The sequence below is a fragment of the Mangifera indica genome, chromosome 15, assembly GCF_011075055.1.
Source record: "Mangifera indica cultivar Alphonso chromosome 15, CATAS_Mindica_2.1, whole genome shotgun sequence".
Taxonomy (NCBI): domain Eukaryota; kingdom Viridiplantae; phylum Streptophyta; class Magnoliopsida; order Sapindales; family Anacardiaceae; genus Mangifera; species Mangifera indica.
The window spans coordinates 13,260,631-13,274,689 of record NC_058151.1 but is presented as its reverse complement, the minus strand read 5'-3'; the positions used below and the strand labels follow the sequence as shown (position 1 = coordinate 13,274,689).

The following is a 14,059-nucleotide window of genomic DNA, read 5'->3' as shown; positions in this document are numbered from 1 at the left end:
TGGATCAAAGCGAAAAAAATGTTTTCAAGACAATGAATTATCTGCACATTTCAAATGTTTATCAGGAATGGTACAAAACAAATACCGATATGTGATGTAACCTAACAATAGTTCCCCAATTGAATGGGACCTGTAACAAAGCAACCTTTCATGACCTACTCCTAGAAGAATTCACCATGATACCAAAAATCAAGGGGAGGGAAAATGGGGAGAAGGAGGTACTAACAAAAAATGAAACAGCAAAAACCAAAAAATAGAATGATGAAGGGAGAAAAAAGCTTATAGACTGATGGAGTGAGCATAGCTGAAAAACTTTTCTGAGCTTTTCTCTTCCCATCATCGATCAGTCTGAAGGCATCGACAAAAGCGGTATCTTGTATGTTTCACTTTATTCCAAAATACGGACCAAGTAATCAAGCAAGATCCCCAGTAGCAATACTGATAACGGAATCCTTTCTCCCAAGCAAAGAATTGACCGTGGATTTATACAATATAAAATCAAAGAATGAAACTCAACGTCCAGCCAGTGATGCAGGTTCAGTCCTGCAATAGTATCGGGGGTGACAGCAAAATCTGAACCTGGAAAGTATTGATCCTTTCTGGCCAACATTTTTCAACTTGCCCTCCCAAGTATAAACCTTGAGAGAAAGTTTGAGACAAGAATATGCAAGTGAAACCCATATCACCATTGTCTTTTTCCCCTTCTATCTCTTGTTCCTAGCTCCTCTAGCTGATTTACTATGTCTCCAAGATATGGCAGTTCCTCACAAAATCATTGGAGTAGTTGACATACTTGTTCCAAAATGGCCGGAGATGCTCGAAACCAATCTGCAGCCACGGTTTTGACTGGCCATTGTAGTGGATAACTGCAGCTTTCTTCACACTCTCGATATTGGTGTTATTCTGATAGCCCAAGCCAAGCATGTGCCATGAGGGGTCAATTGGGTGAACATGGCCTTTAAATGCTATCAAAGCAGGCGGTAGGGTTCCAAGCTTCCACATTGTCAGGTTTGAGTTCAGGTTCTAGTAGAGAAAACCAAAAATGAGAATAAAATGGTGATAAAGCATAAGTTACTAAAGTAAAAATAGTTCCAATGGTGCACTCAGAAAGAAGAGAGAGAAATGAGAAACACAAAAGTTTACCTCCTCATCATAACTTAAAACACAAATAAGGAGGGAAAAAAGGCAAAATGGAAATAAAAAGGAGTAATCAAAAGTTTACCTCTTTCAGCCAGGAATGGTAAGTTTCTCTTATATTTGTTTTCCTCCATGCACGAAGATCAAAGATATTCATCCCATAAGCCCATGCACATTCCTCAGGGTCCAAATTCTTTGCTATACGGGGATGCGAAAAATTGAAGTATTTTTTTAAACGCTTAGACATTACCCACTCATCTTCACCTCTACAAGTTTCTACAGCTCCATTAACCTTGCCCTTAAGATCGATTTCCCAAAGAGGCGACAGATCACGCTGGATTACGACATCATCATCTAAAAAGACCACTTTGTTGAGGTGTGGAAAGAGCTGTTAAATACAAGCAAACTTAATTAAACCATGGCACTCTGAGTGCTACAAATGATGAGTAAAAGTTCTAAGGACGGTAAACAATCTATTTTCCAGTTACCTGATTAAATCACAAAGGCCCATCTAAATAATCAAATATAGAAAGTATTTGACGTTTTAACAAATTCAAAAGCAATAAGAGATTGCAATCTTCTTTTCCAATAATTTCCCTGAATTATCCTACTCACTGTCAAGTAAAATTTTGGTATACTGTAGAATTATTTAGGATTATACAAGACATGAAAGATTTTCATATACACAATAGAGAAGCTAACCAACTAATGTCACATCTACTTACCTCTGGTAAATATATGCGGAGATGGTTGAGTAAGGATATGTACTTTGGGCTTCTAGCCTGCAATTTTGAAGCAAAATGTCGAGGAGTGGTATCACTTAGATTGGCCCCAGCAATATGATTCCCATGGTAGTAATGCCTGATTCCATGATGGTTCTCAACAGCTTCAAGAACTGGAACACTCTCTCTTGTTAACCAATCGAACTGGTGAACACCTCTCACTTCAACAATAGCAGGGGAGATGGGATTTAGTGCAAACCACGAGTGCATGCCCGCATAAGTTTTCTTGTCTGTGATGATATGGAAAACTATCTTTTCAGGTTTTAATGATGACTGCACTGCAGAAGCAACAACTACTGAAGCAGCCAAAATGTTATCAGTTGGCAGGACGAAGTGGAGGTAAGAGTTGTCAGAAAGCAAGGGAAGGAGCTCTGGAGAAGGCAATTGTTTGCGTGCATGAGCATTAGAGGAATATTCATCAGTCAAACGCAGAGAAAGACAGTGGATGCCTTTGGGAACAGAACATGCAGCAAAGTGCTTGTTCATCAGTTCTGCAAACTTAGATTCCCGAATTTCTCGTTCCAATTTCTCCATCTGTGCATAAACGATGATATCAGTCTAAGTCAGTGCAGTAAATCTGTTAATAGAAGATTTGTTTTCATTAAATTCATAATCATAATAAAGATGAGCATACAAACATTATTTGACTACAACCTTAATTATTTATTTATTGATCTTTTTTCTCCTAAAAAAAGACAATGGCAAAGCAATAAACATAAACAAGCAGGGAAAAAAAAAATTAGTGACAAAACATCAATATTTTCCCTATTTGTTAGAAGAACACACTATCATGGTCCAAGAAACTTGGACATTTGTGTTCTGAGGTCAGGTGGAGAGGGGAACACAAGATGGAAGTCTAAGTTACCAAAGAAACAGAAATTAGACGAGCAATAAGCGAAATATGAAGAAAAAGCTCAGTGAAAAAAAGAGATCCCAATAGATTTCCTCACCCCCCACACCCACCCCCCCCCCCCCCCCCCCCCCACAAAAAAAAAAAAAGAAAAATCTTTTGAAGACTCATGGTAGGACATAAGTTGTCCCTTCTGACTCTTATTTTAAAGCTTAAATCCTATATAGAAATATCAAGAAATTAGGTCACAGAATGATCAAACAGCAGGTATGATTTCCATAACAGTACTCCTCCAATTGCTGCATGCCTTTTAAAAAGGGCCAAATGACAGACAGAAGCTACTGTCGTACTGTCCAGGAACAATTAAATTCCTTAACTGGTTTCTCCAACAGTTGAGAAAGCAGTGGTGTTCTTAGAAGCCTTAAGCTCCTTATCCACCTTAAATCCCTATGTCACATACTCTGGACACCGGAGAGTGCAATCTTGCCAAAATATTGTTGCAATTCAAATGAAAAAAGTATATCAGCAATTAAAATCAACTGCCCCCTAGATGCCTATCAAGACACCTACCCTTACACAAGCAAGATAGCCAGGGTATCAAAATTGAAATAAAGTAATCCCCTGGCCATGAATAAAAATAAACTCTCTTTCATTATCTCTGATTTTGGCATCAAACCATAAAAATAAAGTCGTGATCATAAGATTTGAGTAAAGAAGCATCAACATATAGCCTCAAAAAGATTCGAACAAAATACACACATTATCTGGCATCATATCATTGTTTAAACACAGATTTCACATCATAAGCACATAATTCTAACAGGATGGAGATGTGATAGTATATTGAAGGAGGATTGACAATAGTAGGCATCAGAGTTACAAAGAGAAACTGAGGAAACCCAATTAACTACAGCAGACAGCCACAAAGTCATATTCACAGGTACATTAACTTTCTGCGACCCAATTGCTTGCAATGTTCATTTGACTAAATGAAATTACAGGGATCTTTCTCTAAAACTGAAAATTGACTTAGATCTTTTAACCAATTAATATTCCACAAATTTCACATTTTTATTAACAGAATCCAGCACATAAATGGGGCAGGGCAAGTCTCTTTCTTTCTTCAAATGCCTTCTTTTTTCCCTCATTTTTTTGCCCAAAAAAGAAAGTGCATATACAATTGGAATATTACCCAAATGCTGTATGTACCCTTGAATTTTCCAGGAGTTTAAGCATATCAAGGACTGAAAACTATAATCAAAACAAATAATAAGTTATGCCTCATTCTAACCCACCAAAGACCAAGGATTAGAACCTCATTCAATCTTGTTAAGAAGTTTAGAATGAAAATCTTAGTTTTCTTGATCCTACTCTCCAAAAAATTTAAAAAAAATAAAAGTAAATGGAAAACTTAGAAAATGGAGGAAAAATCAAAACAAAATCTTCAACATACCATTGCCCTCAACATGATAGCAAAGGTCTTTGCATCATACTGACTGGTCTTCATTTCAGAAACAAGTTGACTAAAAGAATCTGGAAGCTTTATATTATTTGGGATTTCCTCAGTGTTAACTTGATTAAGGATCTTGTAGAAGTCACTAACCAGTCTCTGTTACATCATCACCAGCACAAAGTATAACCAACTTAATTAAATCACAAAAAAAATTTGATGACTAAACCAAAAAGAAGGATCCAAAGAATGCGCTTAATGTAATTTGAAAAAATAAACAAGATATTTACCCCTGAGTCATCAACCCTACCGAGAAGCCTCGGTCCTAACCGTCTACCTAAACAATCTGAAACAGAGAAGAAAAGAACAGGTTAAGAATCAACAAACAAATTCAGAACAAATAACTAAAAGCATTATGTCTATCAAACCAAATAACAATCTAAGACTCTAAGTTAATAAAAGCAAGCATGCAGTCACTGCAGACAGATATAAATTTCATATTTCGCTATAACTGGGAATCATAGTTAAACCTGATATGATTTGAAACATAGAAAAAGACATATAATACAAGTAAAATTTAAACCCATCAACTGGGAAGGGATGTTCCACAGATGCTTCAAAAGATAAAACCAGAAAAAGAAATTACGGGTATTGCTTCAGGTACGTCTCTAATCAATCTTTAGTATTAGTGATCATCTAAACAAACAAAGAGCTGACCCAAGCTATTTGAAATCAAATCATTTAATTCTAATATTGACAATGCAAGCACCCATAACCCCATAATTCTACTGATTCTAGCACTGGCAACCATAAACCAGAGAGTACGACTCCACATTAGGATTTCAATTAGTTGGTTTCAAAATCATTTCCTCCGAATATCAACAACCAATTATATTAACCCAGATTCAGAGTTGACTAAACAAATCAATCCAATATCAGATCTTATAATCAAACTCCAGAAATAATCCAACCATTAAAACAAATCCATTACTGCTAATCAACAATAAAAAAAATCACAAATCCCAAATCTCATAAAACAAACTAATTAATCCAATCAACAAATGGAACCAAACCCACTAATCAAAAAGCAAAGTTCAACACAAGAAATGAAATGAAAGAAATAAAGATCCAAAAAACATACCAAAAGAGGAGCACTTGTTGACACCTTCAAGAGTAACAAGAGCGGTAAGAATGAAGACAAAGGGCAATAAAAAAGCAAGAATAAGAACGGAATGAAAAAGGGTCCTATATGAGATGTGACGAGCTGCGACCTTGATCTTCATCAAGTCAATAAAACCTCCATTGCTGCTACTTGATAATATTGTGATACTTCTCATGCTAGGCGAGAAGTGAAGCTGCATCCTTGTCTATGCAGCCTCACCACCACAACAACAGCAGCCACAACCACCACCCGCCTCTTCTCTAACACAATTTATCCAATCCAAATAACGACACCAACAACAATAACCCAGACTCCCGTCCACCATCAGATCTTGATTCCTCCCCAAATATCTCCTTCTGGGTCTCCCTCAAATTTGGTCTTTTTCTCAAAGACCGCATTGAGTTTCCAGACACACACGCCCTCTTACCTTCCCTCCCCGCCACCCTTTTGCCACAATAATATTATCAACAACAATGGTAATAAAGATTGAATCTTCACACTCAAGATTGATACTTTTCAATCAATCAATGAACCACTCCCCCGTTTGGCCTTCTGGGTTCTCTTGATTTCCCCTTTCTTTTTCTTTTCCTTTCCTTTCCTTTCCTCTCCAAACAACTGAATCAAGAAGAAAAACGCATAAAAGAGAGAAAGAAAAAAAATGCTTTCTGGGTTGTTCTTGTGTTTTTGTTTTCTTTATTCTTGCCTTTGCTCTGTGTTATGATTAACCTTAGAGCTCTCTCATGGGTGGCTCCTCCTCCAACGATCTAATTTCTTCCTTATTAATATTATTATTTTTAATTATTTCCTAATTAATTAATTAATTCATCAAATTCATAATCAATTTTTAAAAATTATAAATTTGGTGAGTCAAACTCATAAAAACGTGTTGGGCAAAGGAAGAAAGAGGTGGGTGATGTTTGACCTTGGATTAGGAATAGGAAGGGAGGAGACATCGGAGCCATATTTAGATCTGTCTATTTTTAAGCATAATTTATTAATTGTTAATTTTGGATTAGAGCACATTTAATAATTTAATAAATTTATTCATACATATTTTTATATATAATTTATGTATATAAATGATATATTATTATATAATTAAATAATTTTTAATTAAAAATAAAATAATATTTAATCACGTGATAATATATTATTTGTATATTCAAATTATATAAATAAAATTACTTTTAATAATTATTACTATTTCTATATTTCACTTTCTTCCTCTCCCTCTTCATCTCTAGTTTTGTTCAATTTGTAGTTTGATTCAATATTTGTGAAAAGGGTATTTTAGTCAAAGTTGAGGGCTTGTATAATAATAAGTTGAATTTTTCCAATGTTTAGTTCACATCTACATAAGTTTGAATTTTTCTTTTTTTTAACTTATTAAATTTCTATAAAATAAGTTTTTTATGAAAAGGTCAAATCCAACCTCTCTTAGTTTTGTATTATTTAGTTTAAATTATGAAAAAATCTATAGATAACACTAATGTTTTCAGATTCAATAAAATTATGTATATTTATTTTTTATACACAATTTATGTACACAGATGAGGTGTTATCATATGATTAGATGTTTTTTTATCATATAATGATACATGTTTTAAAATTACCTAATTACATAATGACATATCACTATGTACATGAATTGTATACCAAAAATGGATACACATAGCATTGCTCTTTCAGATTTAGATTGGGTTTTGACTTAGTCGAAGAGTTGGTTTGGTTTTTTTTTTTCAAATTGATAGAATCAATTGTTAAATTGAGATTAAGTAGCAATATATATATATATATATATAAATAATATACATAATTTTATACACAAACAATGATATGTTATTATGTGATTTGATAGTTTTTAATTAGAGATAAAACAATACTCAATTACACGATCACATGTTATTATTTATATATAAAGTTGTATGTATTATTTATACACATAGTTTTATTTATTGGGATTATAGTTTGGTGGTGCATTGCATGCCTTAATAGCCTCCCCTATTGTTGATAATAGAATTCCAATCCTAACAATTACAAAAAAATGTATATATATCATGACATCAGCAAGTCTATTGGACCGACAATTGAACCGCAACTCGAAATGGTTTATCTGATTCAATTGTAGTTCGAAGTGGTCTAATAACTTAACCAAAACTTTTGGGTTAGATTGACAACCAAATCCATATTATAATTGATCAATTCAATCTGATTTTCAAAATAGTAATATTATACGTATCTATTTTTATTATACAAATAAGTACACATTTATATATATCATAATATGATTGAATATTATTTTATCTTTAATTCAAAATCATACAATTATATAGTGATATATATTAAATATGTATTTATATATATATTTAAAATATGTACGCATAATTTTATTATTTTCGAAACTATGGTTGTGACAAAGTACATAGAATATAGGAGGAAATATACCATTCAATATTATAATTATTCCAATTAAACTTGAACTAGAAAAGTAATGAAATTATCTAAATAATAAATTTCAAAATGGTTGGCAAAAGAATGGACAAAGGTAAATGCTAGCTAAGGGCATGTCTCAAAGATGACAACTCAAGTCTCTAATTATACTAAATTATTAATTGCTTAATTTGGCAACCTATTTATTATTATTATTTATTAGGCAGACAAGGTTACTTGAAGTCTTTGAATGGGAGATACAATATTTTATATTCACTTTCACATATAAGGTTATTTAGGTAAATACCATCATATATAAATCAAAACAAAAAATTAAATATCAAAATATTAGAAAAAAAAAATTATTTAAAAAAATCAAATGCAATGCCACTCCCACATGGAGGAGGATAACTAACATGCAGCAAGAAATGAGGCTCATTACACAAAAGCATGTGGATGCTTCAATTGGGAACATTTAATGGTGACTCCAAAAGTTCAATTTATTGATATTTTTTGGGGTGTTTAAAATTATTCGATATCAAAATTAAACTGATTTTTGAATCAAAAATCAAATAAAAAATAAATTATTTAAAAAATCGATTCGAATACCAATTCAAGAATATGAAAAATTGACTTTTTAGTTCGATTATCTCTTTGTCAAATTTTCAAAACCAATTAACTGAATCAAACTAATAATTTAAAAAATTTTGAATAAAAAATTAATAAAATATTAAACATATTTTCAAAAACGCTAAAAGAATAATAAAAAAAGATAATTTTTTGAAATTTAGTTCAAAACTGATTAATCTTTAAATTTGTTTGGTTTTAGTCCATAATTTTTTCTAAATCAAAAATTCGATTCGATTCAAAAAATTAACAAACCAATTTGATTAATCAGTTTTGAATATCCCTGATCATCACAGTTAACAATATTAAAAACCCAACTATGTTTGGTTTAAAAATAAACAATTACTATAATAATCTATTTTTTATTATTAATAATAAACTATTATAATAATTTTTTATTACTAAGTTGACGGGGTTATTTGGGATTTCAACTAGGTGTACAAAGAATACTTACTTTCCCTTTTAACTCCCAAGTATTTGTCCTCAAACATTGAGTTTCTTATTGGAAATGGAATAGTTAGGTAGAAATTGTGTGTCAAAATGTACCAAGTTGCTTTCATTTGCTATTGTCATGGTTAGGTGTATTTGGGGCCAAATGGAAGTTATGAGACAATTGTGATGTTTAAAAATATAGTATTCTGAGTTTAGGAGTTTGCAGGTTGTTCCATTGTTGATACAATCTCAAGACTTAGTCACAAGAAATTATACTACAATTTTGCTCTCTTTTTGTATTTTTGAAGAGTTAGCAATAATATGAATACACATTTTTTAGTACATATTTGGGTACACAAAGAATGTGTTATAATACGAAAGGATATTATTTCGTTCTTAATTTAAAATTATTAAAAAACATGATAACACATTATCTATCTACCCAATTGTATACTCTATAGTGTATATACAATGCTTTTATTGATGGTTCTACATGTGACCAATCACTCATATAACAAGTATATATCATCACCTATAAAAAAAAATATTTACGGTGGATTCAATTCGAGTTGCTCAAGTTTGGCTCACAACTTAGATCGAAATTGCTTGAACTGAGCAAGAATAGGTCAAGCTTGATTTAAGGGATTTAACTTCATTTTGGAAACAAGTCTAGTCTGAACTAGACCTTGCTCATTCAAATTGGAGTGGGTGTCCATTGTCTTCATCTGTTAGTTTCTCTTCCGACACTTGATATTCCTGCAGAATAATTAGGCACAAGTCACAGCACACTGGGAATGATTCTAACCTTGAAAAAAAATGACAATGAAATTCAACTGCAAAGAAATGAGCATTTTAGGTAATTTTGCAGGCTTTCCCACTTTTGAAAATGATGTTAGAAGCAAAGAAAAAAAAATCAAACACCATAAACTAATCAACAGTCAATTTGGCCAAGTCAAGCAGCCAATCCTGTTGCAGTTTCATTATCTTTAAGTTGTCATCATATTTGGAAAACTTACTATTTGTATATATTTAGAACATCTACACCTCTATTAGAAGAAATTTCCCAAGACACAACCTTTTTTCAGATTCAACAAGCATGAAAAATTCTACATGTATTGTATTCAATGTAAGGCACTTAATTAGTAGCTTTACAACTCTTAAATTAATGAAATAATACAATGAAACCTGTCTAGTTGTATCAAATACATTTGATGAAGGTTGACGCTGAATTAGTCATCCTACAAAATTAGAAAAATAAAAGTCAAATTGTAATCCACCAACCTTCTGTTCAGTCTGATGAAAGCCAAAGTTGATCAGTCATTTTACTCATACAAAAATATTTAGAGACAAATGAGAAGTTCTCGAGTGTATACACCGCAAAAATTAGAAAATAACAAAGTCAATGTGAAGATATCATGGGCAAAACAGTATCTAAGACATACTTTGCAAAAGGAAAATGACTTTGCCTATTCCATATCAACTTTCTCATCAGCCAAGAATGCTAACATGACCCTTGAGGCAGGCAACAAAATCTGAGTATTTGTGAGACCAAGGAGCCACAAAATTGTCACAAATGCCAACGAACCGTCTAATGGCAATGGAGCCATAAAAAGGTTCACAAAACTTATACCATTTTTGGAAAAAAAAAAATCATCGACCTATGTGTGTATTTATAAATACACTGATGCACAAATTTGACACCAGTGCAGTTCAATCTGACATGAATATCATTCTGAATACAAACTCAAATGCCTAGTAGCAGGCACTGAGATAACCTACTCGAAGTGAAAATGAAAAGTCTTTCACCTGAGGCACTTCCAGCATCTGGGGATGGAGGGCAATGATTCCCTGTGCTGCGAAAGTGATTTGACAGACCAATAACCTTGTCCATCAGCAATTCTGATGGAGTTGAGACAACAGCATTAACACAATCTTAGTTTCAATGATATGAAGGGATTTCCAGCATGATACATAGGTATTGTTGTTGAATAGTCTCTTCAGGTCATTCCAGAAACAAGGACTTTTTTGAAAAAAGGATGTTCCCTCAACTCCACAAATGAGTCTTCTAAATGTTGCATTAGCGTTTACTGTGGTTTCATACTCTTCTATTTGGTATTATATCACTTATAACAATAGAACTTTTCCTTTTCGTAGATACATGAGCTCACTCTGATGCTTAGCACATCTGGAGCATAGACAACCATGTAGCTTACATATTCCGATACTCAATCAAGCTGTGAGCTGGTGATTTTCTTAATCCTATCTCATTCATCCTATCTCTCACATTCTCTACATCTTTCCACCTTCCCACTGCAGCATAAATCTTTGACAATAATACATAGTTCCCTGTGTTCTCTGGTTCAAGCTCAAATAGCCACTCTGCAGCCACCTCTCCCAGTTCAACATTCTCATGTATTACACAAGCACCAAGCAGTGCACCCCAAACAGCATAAGTAGGCTTAAAAGGCATTGTTCTAATCAGATCATACGCTTCATCCAGTCGACCTGCTCTACCAAGAAGATCAACAATGCAAGTGTAGTGATCAGCACAGGGGCTTGGGTGGTGGTTTTCAAGCATAAATTTAAACAAACCCAAACCCTCATCAACCAGACCAGAGTGGCTACATGCATGCAAAGCTGAAGTAAAGGTAACTTCATTTGGTTTCATCCCAGATTGAACCATTTCTTTGAACAGTGAAACAGCAGCCTCACCATGTCCATGCATTCCATAACCAGCAATTATTACACTCCATAGTATAATATCTTTATCCTTTTTGGAAATCCCATTGAATATCTTGTGGGCCGATTCTAGGCTCCCACACTTTGAATATATATCAATGAGCCCAGTAGCAATTTCTATGCTTGAAAGAAACCCAGATCTTATTAGATAACCATGTATATTCATTGCTTGATGCATATCTACAAGGATGGCATATGCCGGAAGAATACTGTTTAAGGTTGCATCATTAGGTTGTACGGCTTCCATCAGCATTTGTGTGAAAAGTTCTACTGCTTCTCTTGCGAGCCCATTATGAATGAACCCCGACAAAATTGCATTCCATGGTACAGTTTTCTTTTTTGATGTTCTTGCAAACACTCGAAAGCTTAGTTCAACATGATGGCATTTTGCATACATATCAATCAATGCAGTTTCCACAACAACCTCACGCTCAAGCTTTTGTCTTATCGTCCACCCATGCAAACACCTTCCATTCTTCAGATAATGCAAACTGGAACAAGCTGAAAGAATTGATGCTATTGTCACAGCATTAGGCTTCACCCCTTCGAACTGCATCATACAAAAAAGCCTCAATGCATTCCTCACTTCACCATTCAAAATATACCCATTAATGATCGAAGTCCACGTAACTACATCCCTCTCAGTCATCCCATCAAAAACCACCTGTGCTTCATTCAAATTACCACACCTCACATACATATCAACCAAAGCATTCCAAACCATGATTTTCTTCCCCAAACCTCCATTTTCGATCAGTGCATGAACTCTTCTTCCCATATCTACTTCCTTCAAATAACCACACGCAGGCAACACTGAAACCACACTAGCACAGTCAGGCTCCTGTCCACTCTCCACCATCCAATCAAAAACCATCAAAGCTTGCCTAGCATACCCATTCCTAAAATACCCACTTATCATAGTATTCCAAGTCACCACGCTTCGATCCCTCATTGCATCAAACACCTTCCTCGCTGCTTCTACCTCTCCAAAACTCATATACATTGCTATCAAACAATTCTTCACAATACTATCCATATCAATCCCAGCAACCAACGCCCTCCCATGAAATATAACGCCCAATTTCTGCAGTCCCAAGTCGCTACACGCTTTAATAACAAAAGGGTACGTATAATTATCAGGGCGGTAAATTTCTAACCTGAGCATTTCAACAAAGAGGTTAAGAGCATCAATCGATGAGCCATTGCGTGTGTACATCTTTATCAAGGTGTTATACAAGAACAAGTTTCTTTCAGGCATTTCGTCGAACAGTTTGCGTGCATGAGAAGTATGGCCGCATTGCGCGTAGCCAGCCACGAGGGGAGAGCGTAGGTGGGAGGGTTGAAGGCCTGAAGTGACGGTGATGGCATGAAATTGTTTGATTTTTTTTAGAGATTTTGTGGGTGTGCTGCATTGTTGCAAAAGTTTAGCGAAGAGGCTTTTAGATTTTTTGAGAGATTGTACCTTCCCATTCATCAATTCACGCTCTTAGACCTTTTAGTCTTCTCTGAACCGTTGTAATCAAAACCTCGCGGTTGCAAGGTTTAACATTTCTTTATCTTCTTTGACTGATGGGAAATTTTAAGGGACTTTTGTGATATTTTATAAACAATAAACGGCGTCGTTTCCTCTGTGTGTTACACGCTGAGCTCACTGAGTTGTATAATATCCGTACGATCCCTGTAAAATATAAACGACTCTCTATTTTTCATTAATTTTAGTTCCACTCATATATATATATATATATGTTTGTATGACATAATATTGTCACGGCCAAAGTAAATCATCAGAGTGCAAGAGTGTAGTCATGTGCTACATAGAATGAGAGATTAGGTTATCTCTGCAGAAACGAATCAAAAGTTGAAACCACTGTTATGATAAGATCAAAGCAGGACCAAACTATCGACACTAAACCCATAATGGGTGTACGCAAGGCTAACCCGAAAGAATTCGTCTACTAAGAGGTGTTCACGGGCAATTCTGCTGGAAAATTTTATGTTAGATATGAGTCAAGACTTTTACCCATATACAAAACCAAATTCTACATAAAGAGTCAAAATCAATAATTTGCAGAATATTAAAACTAACTTGTAACCGTTATTAGTGTTGATTTGATGTTGGGCATCATCGACTCATTCCTTGAATGTAATGTCTTTCAAGGGATACGAATTCACGATGAAATGGTGTATATGTATCCACTTCGATCAACCAGAAACCTCTAAAATGAAAACTTTTATATGAAAATAAATTATTCATCGATAGATGAGCTTATATTGATCTTCAGAGAGTACTCTTTTGTTGTACAAGAAAACCAAATTGAAGGTTTGTTAGAATTGATCCAAACTGGGCCACTCTTATGGATAGATGAGCTTATATTGATCTTCAGAGAGTACTCTTTTGTTGTACAAGAAAACCAAATTGAAGGTTTGTTAGAATTGATCCAAACTGGGCC

At 34.1% G+C, this 14,059-nt stretch overlaps 2 protein-coding genes across 4 annotated transcripts; both read right to left on the bottom strand.

The window, feature by feature from the left end:
• LOC123197327 (probable galacturonosyltransferase 14) lies at positions 1–6,279 on the bottom strand. Its single transcript, XM_044611576.1, has 6 exons — positions 5,361–6,279; positions 4,510–4,565; positions 4,223–4,378; positions 1,863–2,453; positions 1,223–1,525; positions 1–1,023 (listed from the first exon to the last, which is right to left on the bottom strand). The coding sequence occupies exons 1-6, from the start codon at positions 5,578–5,580 to the stop codon at positions 739–741; spliced, it is 1,611 nt and encodes a 536-aa protein (XP_044467511.1). The 5' UTR covers positions 5,581–6,279; the 3' UTR covers positions 1–738.
• A 2,956-nt stretch (positions 6,280–9,235) lies between these two features.
• Positions 9,236–13,240, bottom strand: LOC123197325 (pentatricopeptide repeat-containing protein At5g39350). Of its 3 annotated transcripts, none has more exons than XM_044611574.1 (3): positions 10,677–13,240; positions 10,056–10,108; positions 9,236–9,626 (listed from the first exon to the last, which is right to left on the bottom strand). In XM_044611574.1, exon 1 carries the CDS (start codon positions 13,081–13,083, stop codon positions 11,080–11,082), a length of 2,004 nt encoding a protein of 667 aa, XP_044467509.1. In that variant the 5' UTR covers positions 13,084–13,240; the 3' UTR covers positions 9,236–9,626; positions 10,056–10,108; positions 10,677–11,079. The 3 variants fall into 3 exon arrangements, with proteins under 3 accessions (XP_044467509.1, XP_044467510.1, XP_044467508.1); XM_044611575.1 differs by having other exon boundaries at positions 9,236–10,108; positions 10,677–12,693; positions 12,767–13,239; XM_044611573.1 differs by having other exon boundaries at positions 9,236–10,108.
• Positions 13,241–14,059: the final 819 nt, after the last annotated feature.

Excerpts from the sequence above, each read along its gene's own strand:
- LOC123197327 (XM_044611576.1), bottom strand. The coding sequence starts at position 5,580 with ATGCAGCTTCACTTCTCGCCTAGCATGAGAAGTATCACAATATTATCA. Across the intron at positions 1,526-1,862 it reads TCCGCATATATTTACCAGAG|CTCTTTCCACACCTCAACAA; the intron begins GTAAGTAGATGT and ends TGTATTTAACAG. Across the intron at positions 1,024-1,222 it reads ACCATTCCTGGCTGAAAGAG|AACCTGAACTCAAACCTGAC; the intron begins GTAAACTTTTGA and ends TTTCTCTACTAG.
- LOC123197325 (XM_044611573.1), bottom strand. The coding sequence starts at position 13,083 with ATGAATGGGAAGGTACAATCTCTCAAAAAATCTAAAAGCCTCTTCGCT.